Source organism: Dermochelys coriacea, chromosome 3, assembly GCF_009764565.3.
Source record: "Dermochelys coriacea isolate rDerCor1 chromosome 3, rDerCor1.pri.v4, whole genome shotgun sequence".
Taxonomy (NCBI): domain Eukaryota; kingdom Metazoa; phylum Chordata; order Testudines; family Dermochelyidae; genus Dermochelys; species Dermochelys coriacea.
Window position 1 is genome coordinate 133,998,186 of NC_050070.1, and position 13,025 is coordinate 134,011,210.

General features: G+C 42.6%; 1 protein-coding gene across 18 annotated transcripts in view; it reads right to left on the reverse strand.

Moving 5' to 3' along the window:
• Positions 1-13,025, reverse strand: part of SIPA1L2 (signal induced proliferation associated 1 like 2) — a 260,821-nt gene that overhangs the window by 118,986 nt on the left and 128,810 nt on the right. For all 18 annotated transcript variants that reach the window (XM_043511364.1, XM_043511368.1, XM_043511365.1 and 15 more), the window contains one exon: positions 1,943-2,076. In XM_043511364.1, coding sequence (XP_043367299.1) covers positions 1,943-2,076 — 134 coding nt within the window. The remainder of the gene's footprint in view (positions 1-1,942; positions 2,077-13,025) is intronic.

The window sequence follows — 13,025 nt, forward strand, 5'->3', positions numbered from 1 at the left end:
ATTTGCAAACTGGATACAATTAACTTAGGCTTGAATAGAGACTGGGAATGGATGAGTCATTACACAAAGTAAAACTATTTCCCCATGGTATTTCTCCCTCCCACCCCACCCCCCACTGTTCCTCTGATATTCTTGTTAACTGCTGGAATTAGCCTACCTTGCTTGTCACCATGAAAGGTTTTCCTCCTTTCCCCCCCCGCTGCTGGTGATGGTTTATCTTAAGTGATCACTCTCCTTACAGTGTGTATGATAAACCCATTGTTTCATGTTCTCTGTGTGTGTGTGTATATAAATCTCTCCTCTGTTTTTTCCACCAAATGCATCCGATGAAGTGAGCTGTAGCTCACGAAAGCTTATGCTCTAATAAATTTGTTAGTCTCTAAGGTGCCACAAGTACTCCTTTTCTTAAAACATTTAGCAAGTTCATGCTGAATTCACTAAATTGTTTCAGAACAAAAAAAATCCCCAAAAAACTAAATGTTTTTGTGACTGAATGCTCTTCTGATCCCCTTAGAGGGGCAATGGACCTAGTGTATCTGGACAGTTCAGGGGAGGACTGGACAGTGCAGAGCACATGTTTTTGTGGGAAATCTGGGACTGGGCATATATTGGGGTCAGCCTGCAAATAGTAATCATGGCTGCTGGAAGCCAGAGTGTGGCTGGTGTTTGCCGACAGGCTGCTGGAGTCAGAGTTGCTGGACCAGGGCTGTGGCTATAAACAGACTTTGTGGGTGTTACCTGCATGCTGGCTGGCTGTTTGTCAGAAGCCCACGTTTGGAGCTACAGCAGCCAAGAATTTTGAGGCACCCCAGATTGCAGGGCAAGTGGTGACAGCCCCTCACTGGTCTAGATTGCACCTCAGAACGTCAAAGTTTTGTTTTGACATTTTTTGAAACAACATTTTGAATTTTAGTTCACTTTTATTTCAAAAGGTAAAAAAAACCCAAACCAAAACTAAATGTTTCATTTTAGTCAACCCCCATTTTCCTCTGACAATTCAGCCACTGTACCAGTTATTAATACAGCTCTAATCAAGAACTGCTACTTTATGGCTAACAGGTGTTTCTTGCCGTGATGAAGAGCAAAAGTTCTGAGAATCAAAGCAAAGTTTGCACTTGCTTATCACAGAGACCAACCAAAGATGACATACACCTGAAACTTCTATCAAATCACCACTAAAAATAGGATCCATGTGACTCATTGCTGTGATAAAGGAAGAATGAACCAGTTTGGAAAAAAAATACAAATTAGCCTCAATGTGAAAGTTTTGATCAGGTTTGATAAGTATACCTCCAATACAATCAAAGGCCACTTCTACTTCAAACAGGATCCACTATTTTTGCTTCAGTAAGGTATTAGCACTCCCTCTCCTTCCATAAACTACGTACGAAGAAGAGATTTGGCATCCTGTATTTATTCCAGATCACAAATATGGTACATCAATTTTGAAGAGAGCATTTTAAAAGGCATTTTGAAACTATACACTTGTAACATACCTTGAGGAATAGTAAACCTCTTCAAGTTCCTCATCCCTCCCCTTTGTCCCAAACTTTCATTCCTGCCAAAAGAAAGCTAATATTCTCCAGAAGCACCTCAATCTAAACTTATCTTCCCTTATTTGCTGTCTGCCCTCTCTAGTTCTCCATCTGAATATATATGTACCGTACTTGCAACCAATCCAACTGTTCTCTGATGGTTCCCAACCAAAGGAAGGGAGCACTTCAGGAAGCAGGAAAATAAGCAAAATTTTTCTTCAGGCATGAGCTCCAACATGTATTAATGCTACCAGAACACACACCTCCCTGCAAATGTATTCATCTGTAAAATCTTTTAAAAGTCAATTCCCAGATCGATGCTGGCATGAGAAAACAGCCAGTGTTCTCAGGGTTAACTTCTCTTTTACCTCCTCCTCCCCATTAAAACAACACTCAATAAACAGTACCTCACTTGTCCTGAAAGCTATACGATAGTTGAATTGAGATCCTTCTCTCTCCTTAGCATCTTCAACCTTCTCTCTCCGGATGCTGAATGCAACAGGACCTAGATTTTCATCAATTCCAAAGTAGTTCTGATGCTCTGTAGCAGAAGAGAATGAATGCAAAAAGGAAGAGAATAGTGAAGTGTTAGACTGATGGCTTCATCACATCTTACAAGAGAAGTCTTACAGTGATAAACAGGCATCCACTGTTGCACTGTGTGCCATACAATGGCTTTTCTATGTCTAAACATTGTTAGAAGAAATTACATTCTCTAATTAAGATTAGAGATGCACAAGAATCAAAATATGTGGTAGGACAAGTTCCCTACAGATAACTAAATCACATCCATTTCTCATGAGTAGACAAGCAGCATGTATCTTTCAAAACTGTATTGCTTTTTAGTAATATTTCAAGAGTGAACCATTATAAAGTGTCATGGCATGCTTTATCATTGATTGACAATTCGTGTCTTAAAGCAGTATAACAACTGTCAGAAATTAACATGAAGACTTCATTATAGCGGATGGAAACAAAAATTAATCTAGTAGGAACTGAAAAACAGCACTCATTTTCTAAATAGTTTACTATGACAAAACAAGTCACTATTTTATTTATTTCAAATAAAATGCTGTATTAAATTAATCTAGGTCACAGTGTGGAATAATATGCACAAATAGCAAGTTTTATACATATTAGAAGAAAGTTTGTAGCTCTAGTATCATTTACCAGAATCAACTAAAACATTGTGGGTTGGTTTTTTTTTTTTGGTTTTTTTTTTTTAATAAAGTACAGTAGAGATAGAAAATACTTAGATAGTCTTGTGGTTAAGGTACAGACCTGGGAGTCAGAATACTAACAATGCCATAAAGAATTGAAGCTAACAACTTTTCAGTTTATGGCAACCTGTTAATTTTGTGAATAGTGAACTAAAACTAGTTCCTCCAATTTTCTTCAGATTTCTATTTTTGGCTATTGCTCACTTTGGCACTTTTTTCCAGGTTCTGTGAATTAAATAGCCAGAGCCTCGCGAACCAGCTGAGCGGCAGCGAACCAGCGGAGCAGCGGGGACAGCAGAGCAGCTCACAGCAGGAGTTTGCCTGGGACTGGTAAGTATCCGAGTGTGTGTGTTTGCTTGCTGAGGAAGTATCCGAGCGTGTGTTTGCTGGGAGGGAGCCTGAGTGAGTGTCTGATTGGCTGCTAGCCTGCAGGGGGCGGGCATTAGGGTGTCTGTGTGTTTGCGTCAGGGAAGCCTGGCTGTTTAAAAATAGCCAGAGCCTCGCGAACCAGCTGAGCAGCGGGGACAGCAGAGCAGCTCACAGCAGGAGTTTGCCTGGGAGTTCGCCTGGAGTGAGCCCAGTGAGGCTTACATCTTGCCAACGTCTCTGAGGAAGCTCATAGTAGGTAGGTGATATGGAAGGGGGGGATTCAGCTGTTGTGACCTGCACTGGATGTGCCATGTTTGTCTTTCTTCCACAGGACAGAAGCGACTTTGTCTGTACAAAGTGCAAGCTGGTCTCCATATTGGAAGAGAAGATTGAAGGTCTGGAGCAACAGGTAACGACCCTGCGTTGTATACGAGAGACTGAGGATTTTCTGGACCAAACTCAGGATAGCCTTCTAGGGGCACAAAGCTCTAAAGATGTAGAGCAGGTTGCACAGAGGAGCCAAGAGGCCAGTGAAGAAGCTTGGCAACATGTGACCTCCAGAAGAGGTAAGCGGAATGTCCGGGTTCCAGTAACACAGACACAGGTAACTAACCGCTTTCATGTTCTCTCCACAGGTACCAATGCGGAGAGTGGACCAGATGATATGTCTGGGGGGAGAAAGCGGAAGGAGACTCCGCTGGTTGGGAGGCATGAGATGCGATGTCCTGAGGTTGGGGGTTCCACGACCACCACTCCCAAAAGGAGAAGGCGGGTGGTGGTGGTCGGGGACTCTCTCCTCCGGGGGACTGAGTCATCTATCTGCCGCCCTGACCGGGAAAACCGAGAAGTCTGCTGCTTGCCAGGGGCTAAGATTCGTGATGTGACGGAGAGACTGCCGAGACTCATCAAGCCCTCGGATCGCTACCCCTTCCTGCTTCTCCACGTGGGCACCAATGATACTGCCAAGAATGACCTTGAGCGGATCACTGCGGACTACGTGGCTCTGGGAAGAAGGATAAAGGAGTTGGAGGCGCAAGTGGTGTTCTCGTCCATCCTCCCCGTGGAAGGAAAAGGCCTGGGTAGGGACCGTCGAATCGTGGAGGTCAACGAATGGCTACGCAGGTGGTGTCGGAGAGAAGGCTTTGGATTCTTTGACCATGGGATGGTGTTCCATGAAGGAGGAGTGCTGGGCAGAGACGGGCTCCATCTTACGAAGAGAGGGAAGAACATCTTTGCCAGCAGGCTGGCTAACCTAGTGAGGAGGGCTTTAAACTAGGTTCACCGGGGGAAGGAGACCAAAGCCCTGAGGTAAGTGGGAAAGCGGGATACCGGGAGGAAGCACAGGCAGGAAGGTCTGTGAGGGGAGGGCTCCTGCCTCATACTGGGAATGAGGGGCGATCAACAGGTTATCTCAAGTGCTTATATACAAATGCACAAAGCCTTGGAAACAAGCAGGGAGAACTGGAGGTCCTGGTGATGTCAAGGAATTATGACGTGATTGGAATAACAGAGACTTGGTGGGATAACTCACATGACTGGAGTACAGTCATGGATGGTTATAAACTGTTCAGGAAGGACAGGCAGGGCAGAAAAGGTGGGGGAGTAGCACTGTATGTAAGGGAGCAGTATGACTGCTCAGAGCTCCGGTACGAAACTGTGGAAAAACCTGAGTGTCTCTGGATTAAGTTTAGAAGTGTGTGCAACAAGAGTGATGTCATGGTGGGAGTCTGCTATAGACCACCGGACCAGGGGGATGAGGTGGATGAGGCTTTCTTCCGGCAACTCACGGAAGCTACTAGATCGCATGCCCTGATTCTCATGGGTGACTTTAATTTTCCTGATATCTGCTGGGAGAGCAATACAGCGGTGCATAGACAATCCAGGAAGTTTTTGGAAAGCGTAGGGGACAATTTCCTGGTGCAAGTGCTAGGGGAGCCAACTAGGGGGAGCGCTTTTCTTGACCTGCTGCTCACAAACCGGGTAGAATTAGTGGGGGAAGCAAAAGTGGATGGGAATCTGGGAGGCAGTGACCATGAGTTGGTTGAGTTCAGGATCCTGACGCAGGGAAGAAAGGTAAGCAGCAGGATACGGACCCTGGACTTCAGGAAAGCAGACTTTGACTCCCTCAGGGAACAGATGGCCAGGATCCCCTGGGGGACTAACATGAAAGGGAAGGGAGTCCAGGAGAGCTGGCTGTATTTCAAGGAATCCCTGTTGAGGTTACAGGGACAAACCATCCCGATGAGTCGAAAGAATAGTAAATATGGCAGGCGACCAGCTTGGCTTAATGGTGAAATCCTAGCGGATCTTAAACATAAAAAAGAAGCTTACAAGAAGTGGAAGGTTGGACATATGACCAGGGAAGAGTATAAAAGTATTGCTCGGGCATGTAGGAAAGATATCAGGAGGGCCAAATCGCACCTGGAGCTGCAGCTAGCAAGAGATGTCAAGAGTAACAAGAAGGGTTTCTTCAGGTATGTTGGCAACAAGAAGAAAGCCAAGGAAAGTGTGGGCCCCTTACTGAATGAGGGAGGCAAGCTAGTGACAGAGGATGTGGAAAAAGCTAATGTACTCAATGCTTTTTTTGCCTCTGTTTTCACTAACAAGGTCAGCTCCCAGACTGCTGTGCTGGGCAACACAAAACGGGGAAGAGATGGCCAGCCCTCTGTAGAGATAGAGGTGGTTAGGGACTATTTAGAAAAGCTGGACGTGCACAAGTCCATGGGGCCGGACGAATTGCATCCGAGAGTGCTGAAGGAATTGGCGGCTGTGATTGCAGAGCCCTTGGCCATTATCTTTGAAAACTCGTGGCGAACGGGGGAAGTCCCGGATGACTGGAAAAAGGCTAATGTAGTGCCCATCTTTAAAAAAGGGAAGAAGGAGGATCCTGGGAACTACAGGCCGGTCAGCCTCACCTCAGTCCCTGGAAAAATCATGGAGCAGGTCCTCAAAGAATCAATCCTGAAGCACTTAGAGGAGAGGAAAGTGATCAGGAACAGTCAGCATGGATTCACCAAGGGAAGGTCATGCCTGACTAATCTAATCGCCTTTTATGATGAGATTACTGGTTCTGTGGATGAAGGGAAAGCAGTGGATGTATTGTTTCTTGACTTTAGCAAAGCTTTTGACACGGTCTCCCACAGCATTCTTGTCAGCAAGTTAAGGAAGTATGGGCTGGATGAATGCACTATAAGGTGGGTAGAAAGCTGGCTAGATTGTCGGGCTCAACGGGTAGTGATCAATGGCTCCATGTCTAGTTGGCAGCCGGTGTCAAGTGGAGTGCCCCAGGGGTCGGTCCTGGGGCCCGTTTTGTTCAATATCTTCATAAATGATCTGGAGGATGGTGTGGATTGCACTCTCAGCAAATTTGCGGATGATACTAAACTGGGAGGAGTGGTAGATACGCTGGAGGGGAGGGATAGGATACAGAAGGACCTAGACAAATTGGAGGATTGGGCCAAAAGAAATCTAATGAGGTTCAATAAGGATAAATGCAGGGTCCTGCACTTAGGATGGAAGAATCCAATGCACCGCTACAGACTAGGGACCGAATGGCTCGGCAGCAGTTCTGCGGAAAAGGACCTAGGGGTGACAGTGGACGAGAAGCTGGATATGAGTCAGCAGTGTGCCCTTGTTGCCAAGAAGGCCAATGGCATTTTGGGATGTATAAGTAGGGGCATAGCGAGCAGATCGAGGGACGTGATCGTTCCCCTCTATTCGACACTGGTGAGGCCTCATCTGGAGTACTGTGTCCAGTTTTGGGCCCCACACTACAGGAAGGATGTGGATAAATTGGAAAGAGTACAGCGAAGGGCAACAAAAATGATTAGGGGTCTAGAGCACATGACTTATGAGGAGAGGCTGAGGGAGCTGGGATTGTTTAGTCTGCAGAAGAGAAGAATGAGGGGGGATTTGATAGCTGCTTTCAACTACCTGAAAGGGGGTTTCAAAGAGGATGGCTCTAGACTGTTCTCAATGGTAGCAGATGACAGAACGAGGAGTAATGGTCTCAAGTTGCAATGGGGGAGGTTTAGATTGGATATTAGGAAAAACTTTTTCACTAAGAGGGTGGTGAAACACTGGAATGCGTTACCTAGGGAGGTGGTAGAATCTCCTTCCTTAGAGGTTTTTAAGGTCAGGCTTGACAAAGCCCTGGCTGGGATGATTTAACTGGGACTTGGTCCTGCTTTGAGCAGGGGGTTGGACTAGATGACCTTCTGGGGTCCCTTCCAACCCTGATATTCTATGATTCTATGATTCTAATTGTAAGTAGAAGCATCATTGTTATAGGAAATGTTCACAGAAGTGTATTTCAGGGGGAGAGTGAAGGCCTAGAGGATTGGTAATGGAATGCAGACCCTTTACCACTAGCTTACCAATTTAACTACAACTCAGATTGAAAACAAATGAAAATTGTTAACATTCAATGGCCTTTCAGGGATCTATATGATGCATGTTGGTGGTGTCTGTGCAACTCCCAATGGAAAGCATCCACAACAGCTGGTACCCTTGGTTCCTCCAGGAACTAAGGACCATCACAAAACCTCACCGCTTTCTGCTCCAAATGCAAGGCACATTTCTTTGGCCTTGCCTTCTCTTACATAAACTTACAGCAACAGGTATATTTATATTAAAGATAAACACACCTTACAAAAACATGACACTCCACTTCACATGCTTCTCCCTCTGGGGAGAGAATGGGGGAAGAGGGGGACAACATGCAACAGATGTGTAGTCACATTGCTTAATGCACTACTGGAAGGTGCTCAGATACTAGGGTGATGAGCATGGTATAAAAAAAACGATATAGAATAGAATAAACCCTTGTTAACAATCCTGGAAGTGACACTAAGGATCAAAGGGGCACAGACTGAATCATCTTCTCATGCTCACAGGCTACATGTTTTTCCAAAGATGAATTCAGTCTCCAGTAGTGCCAATATGGCACTTTTCATAAGCTTTGTATTTACTTCAAATTATGTTCTTAATTTTTAAGAAAAGCAGAAGTAGAGAGGTTAAAAAGACCACACAATCCTAAATTGGTCATCAAGGCAAATCTTATTTTGGTAAGTTACTCAAATGAACTCAATATATTTGTATGGATCACAACAGTATTTTTTAATTTGGTCTGGGATAGCTATAGAATCCAAACATTTACTGTTAACAGGAATTTCCATAATTGCACATTCAAGCTGTGAATAAAGGCAAGCACTTTATTTAAGGTTCTCCTATCCTTAGTTTTTGATGCTAATCAAGAGAAAGGTATTCCTTTAGTTACTAGGTTTCTACCATGTAACATAAGTAAACACAAAGCTTTGTGCTTCAGCTCTGTCCTTTGCCAGGAAATTAAAGCATCTCTGGACAAAAAGTGTATTTCTTATGATGGTGTCTAAAGTGATAAAATCATGCTGTCAATGCAATTTAAACATTCATCTTACAGTTTATAGAAAATATCTGCACATGACGTAAAATAGCAAAAACTCTGCAGGCTGAATAAAGGAAGATTGTTAACTCCTCCAGACATATTGAACTTATTGAAAGATTTGCTTATTCATCCATATATTTTATTTTACCTTGTCCTCATGGATTCATGGGAGAAGAAACCTGTAATCTTAGCCTAGTAACCCCCTTTAATGTTCAAAACAAACAAAAACCATCTAGTTGAAATGACAATACATAGACATAACATTAGTCTGGGAAATACTTAAGTTATACACAGTTAGGGCTTTTTCATTTTTCAATATTCTGACAGAACATACTGTTTGGGATGTCCTCTCTTGCAGAGCCATAAACAAGTTTCATCTATACTATTCAGTTAACTTCATTTTGACAGTTAAATATATTAGAAATTGGCAGTGGATAGTTTACAAAAGTTTGTTCATATGTCTAGGACAAAAAAAAAAGTGAGAAACTGTCAATCTTCCACCACAATCTTGAAATTCATTAACATCTCTGAAAGGTTTTCTTGATAACTTGCCATTGAAATGGGTTTTCTCTTCCATTTTTGAAAATGTTAGCGAACATCTTTTAAAACAAGTGACTCTCCATCACCAAACCCACAGAGACCAAGTGTGTCAAAAGATAGGGGACATACTGCAGGTTCTAAAGTACAACTTAAATAAGTGGACTGATTTTCATAAATGTGGAGTGCACACAAACTCCCATCACCTTCTAAAAAAGTGGCTGGGTGCTCAACACTTATGAAAATCAGTCCCCTTATTTAAATACCTAAATATGGACTCATGAAACTAAATTTAAAACTACCACTTTTGAAGAAATCTTGGCTAAAAAGGCACTTCTCAGCACAGGAAACAAAAACACAACCAACATGAAATTTCTAGGTTAACCCATTTTGAAGGTGTGGGCAGAAAAAAAAAGATGGGAAAAACATGGGTTGGTAATAAGGTAAGAAGTTGGAGTTGCTTCTGGTGAGAAAGGAAACTTTAGTGAGAGGAAGTCCTAACTCCAGAGCAAGGAAAAGGTGCCAATATTTTTTAGCCAGGTCTGGTGCCGCCACCTATCATTTTGTCAAAAAGGAGAAGCCCATCAGTTCTTTATATGTACTAACTTTCCCATAACACTAATTTTAATGATTCCCCAAGGCTTTAGTACAAGACTTGGGAAACCATCAGACAGTATTGTATGGCTACGTAAAGAGATGGGCTTCAAATCTAAACCCCAGATCAGAACTAAAGAGATAAAGAGAGCTTTAAACTAGGGGGAGATGTCCAGGTAATCTCCATGCCAGATATTAGCATTGAGAGGGAAGATGATGAAGTAAGAAAAGATACAGACATGGGTAGGAGAATGTATATAAGGAGCGAGAGCAGTGTGGATACCAGTCTAATGGGTTATACTGGCTGTAGAATGACTGTGCCTAATAGGGTACAAAATGTGAGCGAGGCCAAACAGCAAAAATTAAGATGTTTGTACACCAATGCGAGGAGCCTAGGTAACAAAATGGAGGAACTAGAGCTACTGGTGCAGGAAGTGAAACTAGATTTTATAGGGATAACAGAAACATGGTGGAATAGTAGTCATGACTGGACTACAGGTATTGAAGGGTATGTGCTGTTTAGGAAAGAGAAATAAAGGTAAAGGGGGTGGAGTAGCATTGTATATCAATGATGAGGTAGAATGTAAAGAAATAAGAAGCGATGCAATGGATAAGACAGAGTCCGTCTGGGCAAAAATTACATTGGGGAAGATAACTAGTAGAGCATCTCCTATGATAGTGCTTGGGGTGTGCTATAGACCTCTGGGATCTAATTTGGATATGGATAGAGCCCTTTTTAATGTTTTAATAAAGTAAATACTAATGGAAACTGCATGATCATGGGAGACTAACTTCCCAGATATAGACTGGAGGACCAGTGCTAGTAATAATAATAGGGCTCAGATTTTCCTAGATGCGATAGCTGATGGATTCCTTCATCAAGTAGTTGCTGAACCGACTAGAGGGGATGCCATTTTAGATTTAATTTTGGTAAGTAGCGAGGACCTTATAGAAGAAATGGATGTAGGGGATAATCTTGGTTCAAGTGATCAAGAGCTAATTCAGTTCAAACTGAACGGAAGGATTAACAAAAAATAAATCTGCAACTAGAGTTTTTGATTTCAAAAAGGGCTGACTTTCAAAAATTAAGAAAATTAGTTAGGGAAGTGGATTGGACTGAAGAACTTATGGATCTAAAGGTACGAGGAGGCCTGGGATTGCTTTAAATCAAAGCTGCAGAAGCTATCGTAGGCCTGTATCCCAAGAAAGGGGAAAAAATTCATAGGAAGGAGTTGTAGACCAAGCTGGATGAGCAAGCATCTTAGAGAGGTGATTAAGAAGAAGCAGAAAGCATACAGGGAGTGGAAGATGGGAGGGATCAGCAAGGAAAGCTGCCTTATTGAGGTCAGAACATGTAGGGATAAAGTGAGACAGGCTAAAAGTCAAGTAGAGCTGGACCTTGCAAAGGGAATTAAAACCAATAGTAAAAGGTTCTATAGCCATATAAATAAGAAAACTAAGAAAGAAGAAGTGGGGCCGCTAAACATTGAGGATGGAGTGGAGGTTAAAGATAATCTAGGCATGGCCCAATATCTAAACAAATACTTTGCCTCAGTCTTTAATAAGGCTAAAGAGGATCTTGGGGATAATGGTAGCATGACAAATGGGAATGAAGATATGGAGGTAGATATTACCATATCAGAGGTAGAAGCAAAACTGAAACAGCTTAATGGGACTAAATCGGGGGGCCCAGATAATCTTCATCCAAGAATATTAAAGGAATTGGAACCTGAAATTGCAAGCCCATTAGCAAGAATTTTTAATGAATCTGTAAATTCAGGAGTTATACCAAATGACTGGAGAATTGCTAATATAGTTCCTATTTTTAAGAAAGGGAAAAAAGTGATCCGGGTAACTACAGGCCAGTTAGTTTCACATCTGTAGCATGAAGGTCCTGGAAAAATTTTTGAAGGAGAAATTAGTTAAGAACATTGAAGTCAATGGTAAATGGACAAAATACAACATGGTTTTACAAAAGGTAGATCGTGCCAAACCAATCTGATCTCCTTCTTTGAGAAAGGAACAGATTTTTTAGATAAAGGAAACAGTGGATCTAATTTACCTAGATTTCAGTAAGGCGTTTGATACCATGCCACATGGGGAATTATTAGTTAAATTGGAGAAGATGGGGATCAATATGAACATCAAAAAGGTGGATAAGGAATTGGTTAAAGAGGAGACTGCAACGAGTCCTACTGAAAGGAGAACTGTCAGGCTGGAGGGAGGTTACCAGTGGAGTTCCTCAGGGATCAGTTTTGGGACCAATCTTTTTATTACTGACCTTGGCACAAAAAGTGGGAGTGTGCTAATAAAGTTTGCAGATGATACAAAGCTGGGAGGTATTGCCAATTCAGAGAAGAATTGAGATATTATACAGGAGGACCTGGATGACCTTGTAAACTGGAGTAATAGTAATAGGATGAAATTTAATAGTGAGAAGTGTAAGGTTATGCATTTAGGGATTAACAACAAGCATTTTAGTTATAAGCTGGGGACGCATCAATTAGAAGTAACGGAAGAGGAGAAGGACCTTGGAGTATTGGTTGATCATAGGATGACTATGAGCTGCCAATGTGATATGGCTGTGAAAAAAGCTAATGCGGTTTTGGGATGCATCAGGAGAGGTATTTCCAGTAGGGATAAGAAGGTTTTACTACCATTAGGCAAGGCACTTGTGAGACCTCACCTGGAATACTGTGTGCAGTTCTGGTCTCCCATGTTTAAAAAGGATGAATTCAAACTGGAGCAGGTACAGAGAAGGGCTACTAGGATGATCCAAGGAATGGAAAACTTCTCTTATGAAAGGAGATTTAAGGAGCTTGGCTTGTTTAGCCTAACTAAAAAAAGGTTGAGGGGAGATATGATTGCTCTCTATAAATATATCAGAGGGATAAATACAGGAGAGGGAGAGGAATTATTTCAGCTCAGCACCTATGTGGACACAAGAACAAATGGGTATAAACTGGCCACCAGGAAGCTTAGACTTGAAATCAGACAAAGGTTTCTAACCATCAGAGGAGTGAAGTTTTGGAATAGCCTTCCAAGGGAAGCAGTGGGGGCAAAAGATCTATCTGGCTTTAAGATTCTACTCGATAAGTTTATGGAGGAGATGGTATGATGGGATAATGGGTTTTTGGTAAGTAATTGATCTTTAAATATTCAGGGTAAATAGGCTTAATCCCCTGAGATGGGATATTAGATGGATGGGATCTGAGTTATCCAGGAAAGAATTTTCTGTAGTATCTGGCTGGTGAATCTTGTGCATATGCTCAGGGTTTAGCTGATCGCCATATTTGGAGTTGGGAAGCAATTTTCCTCCAGGGCAGATTGGAAGAGGCCGTGGAG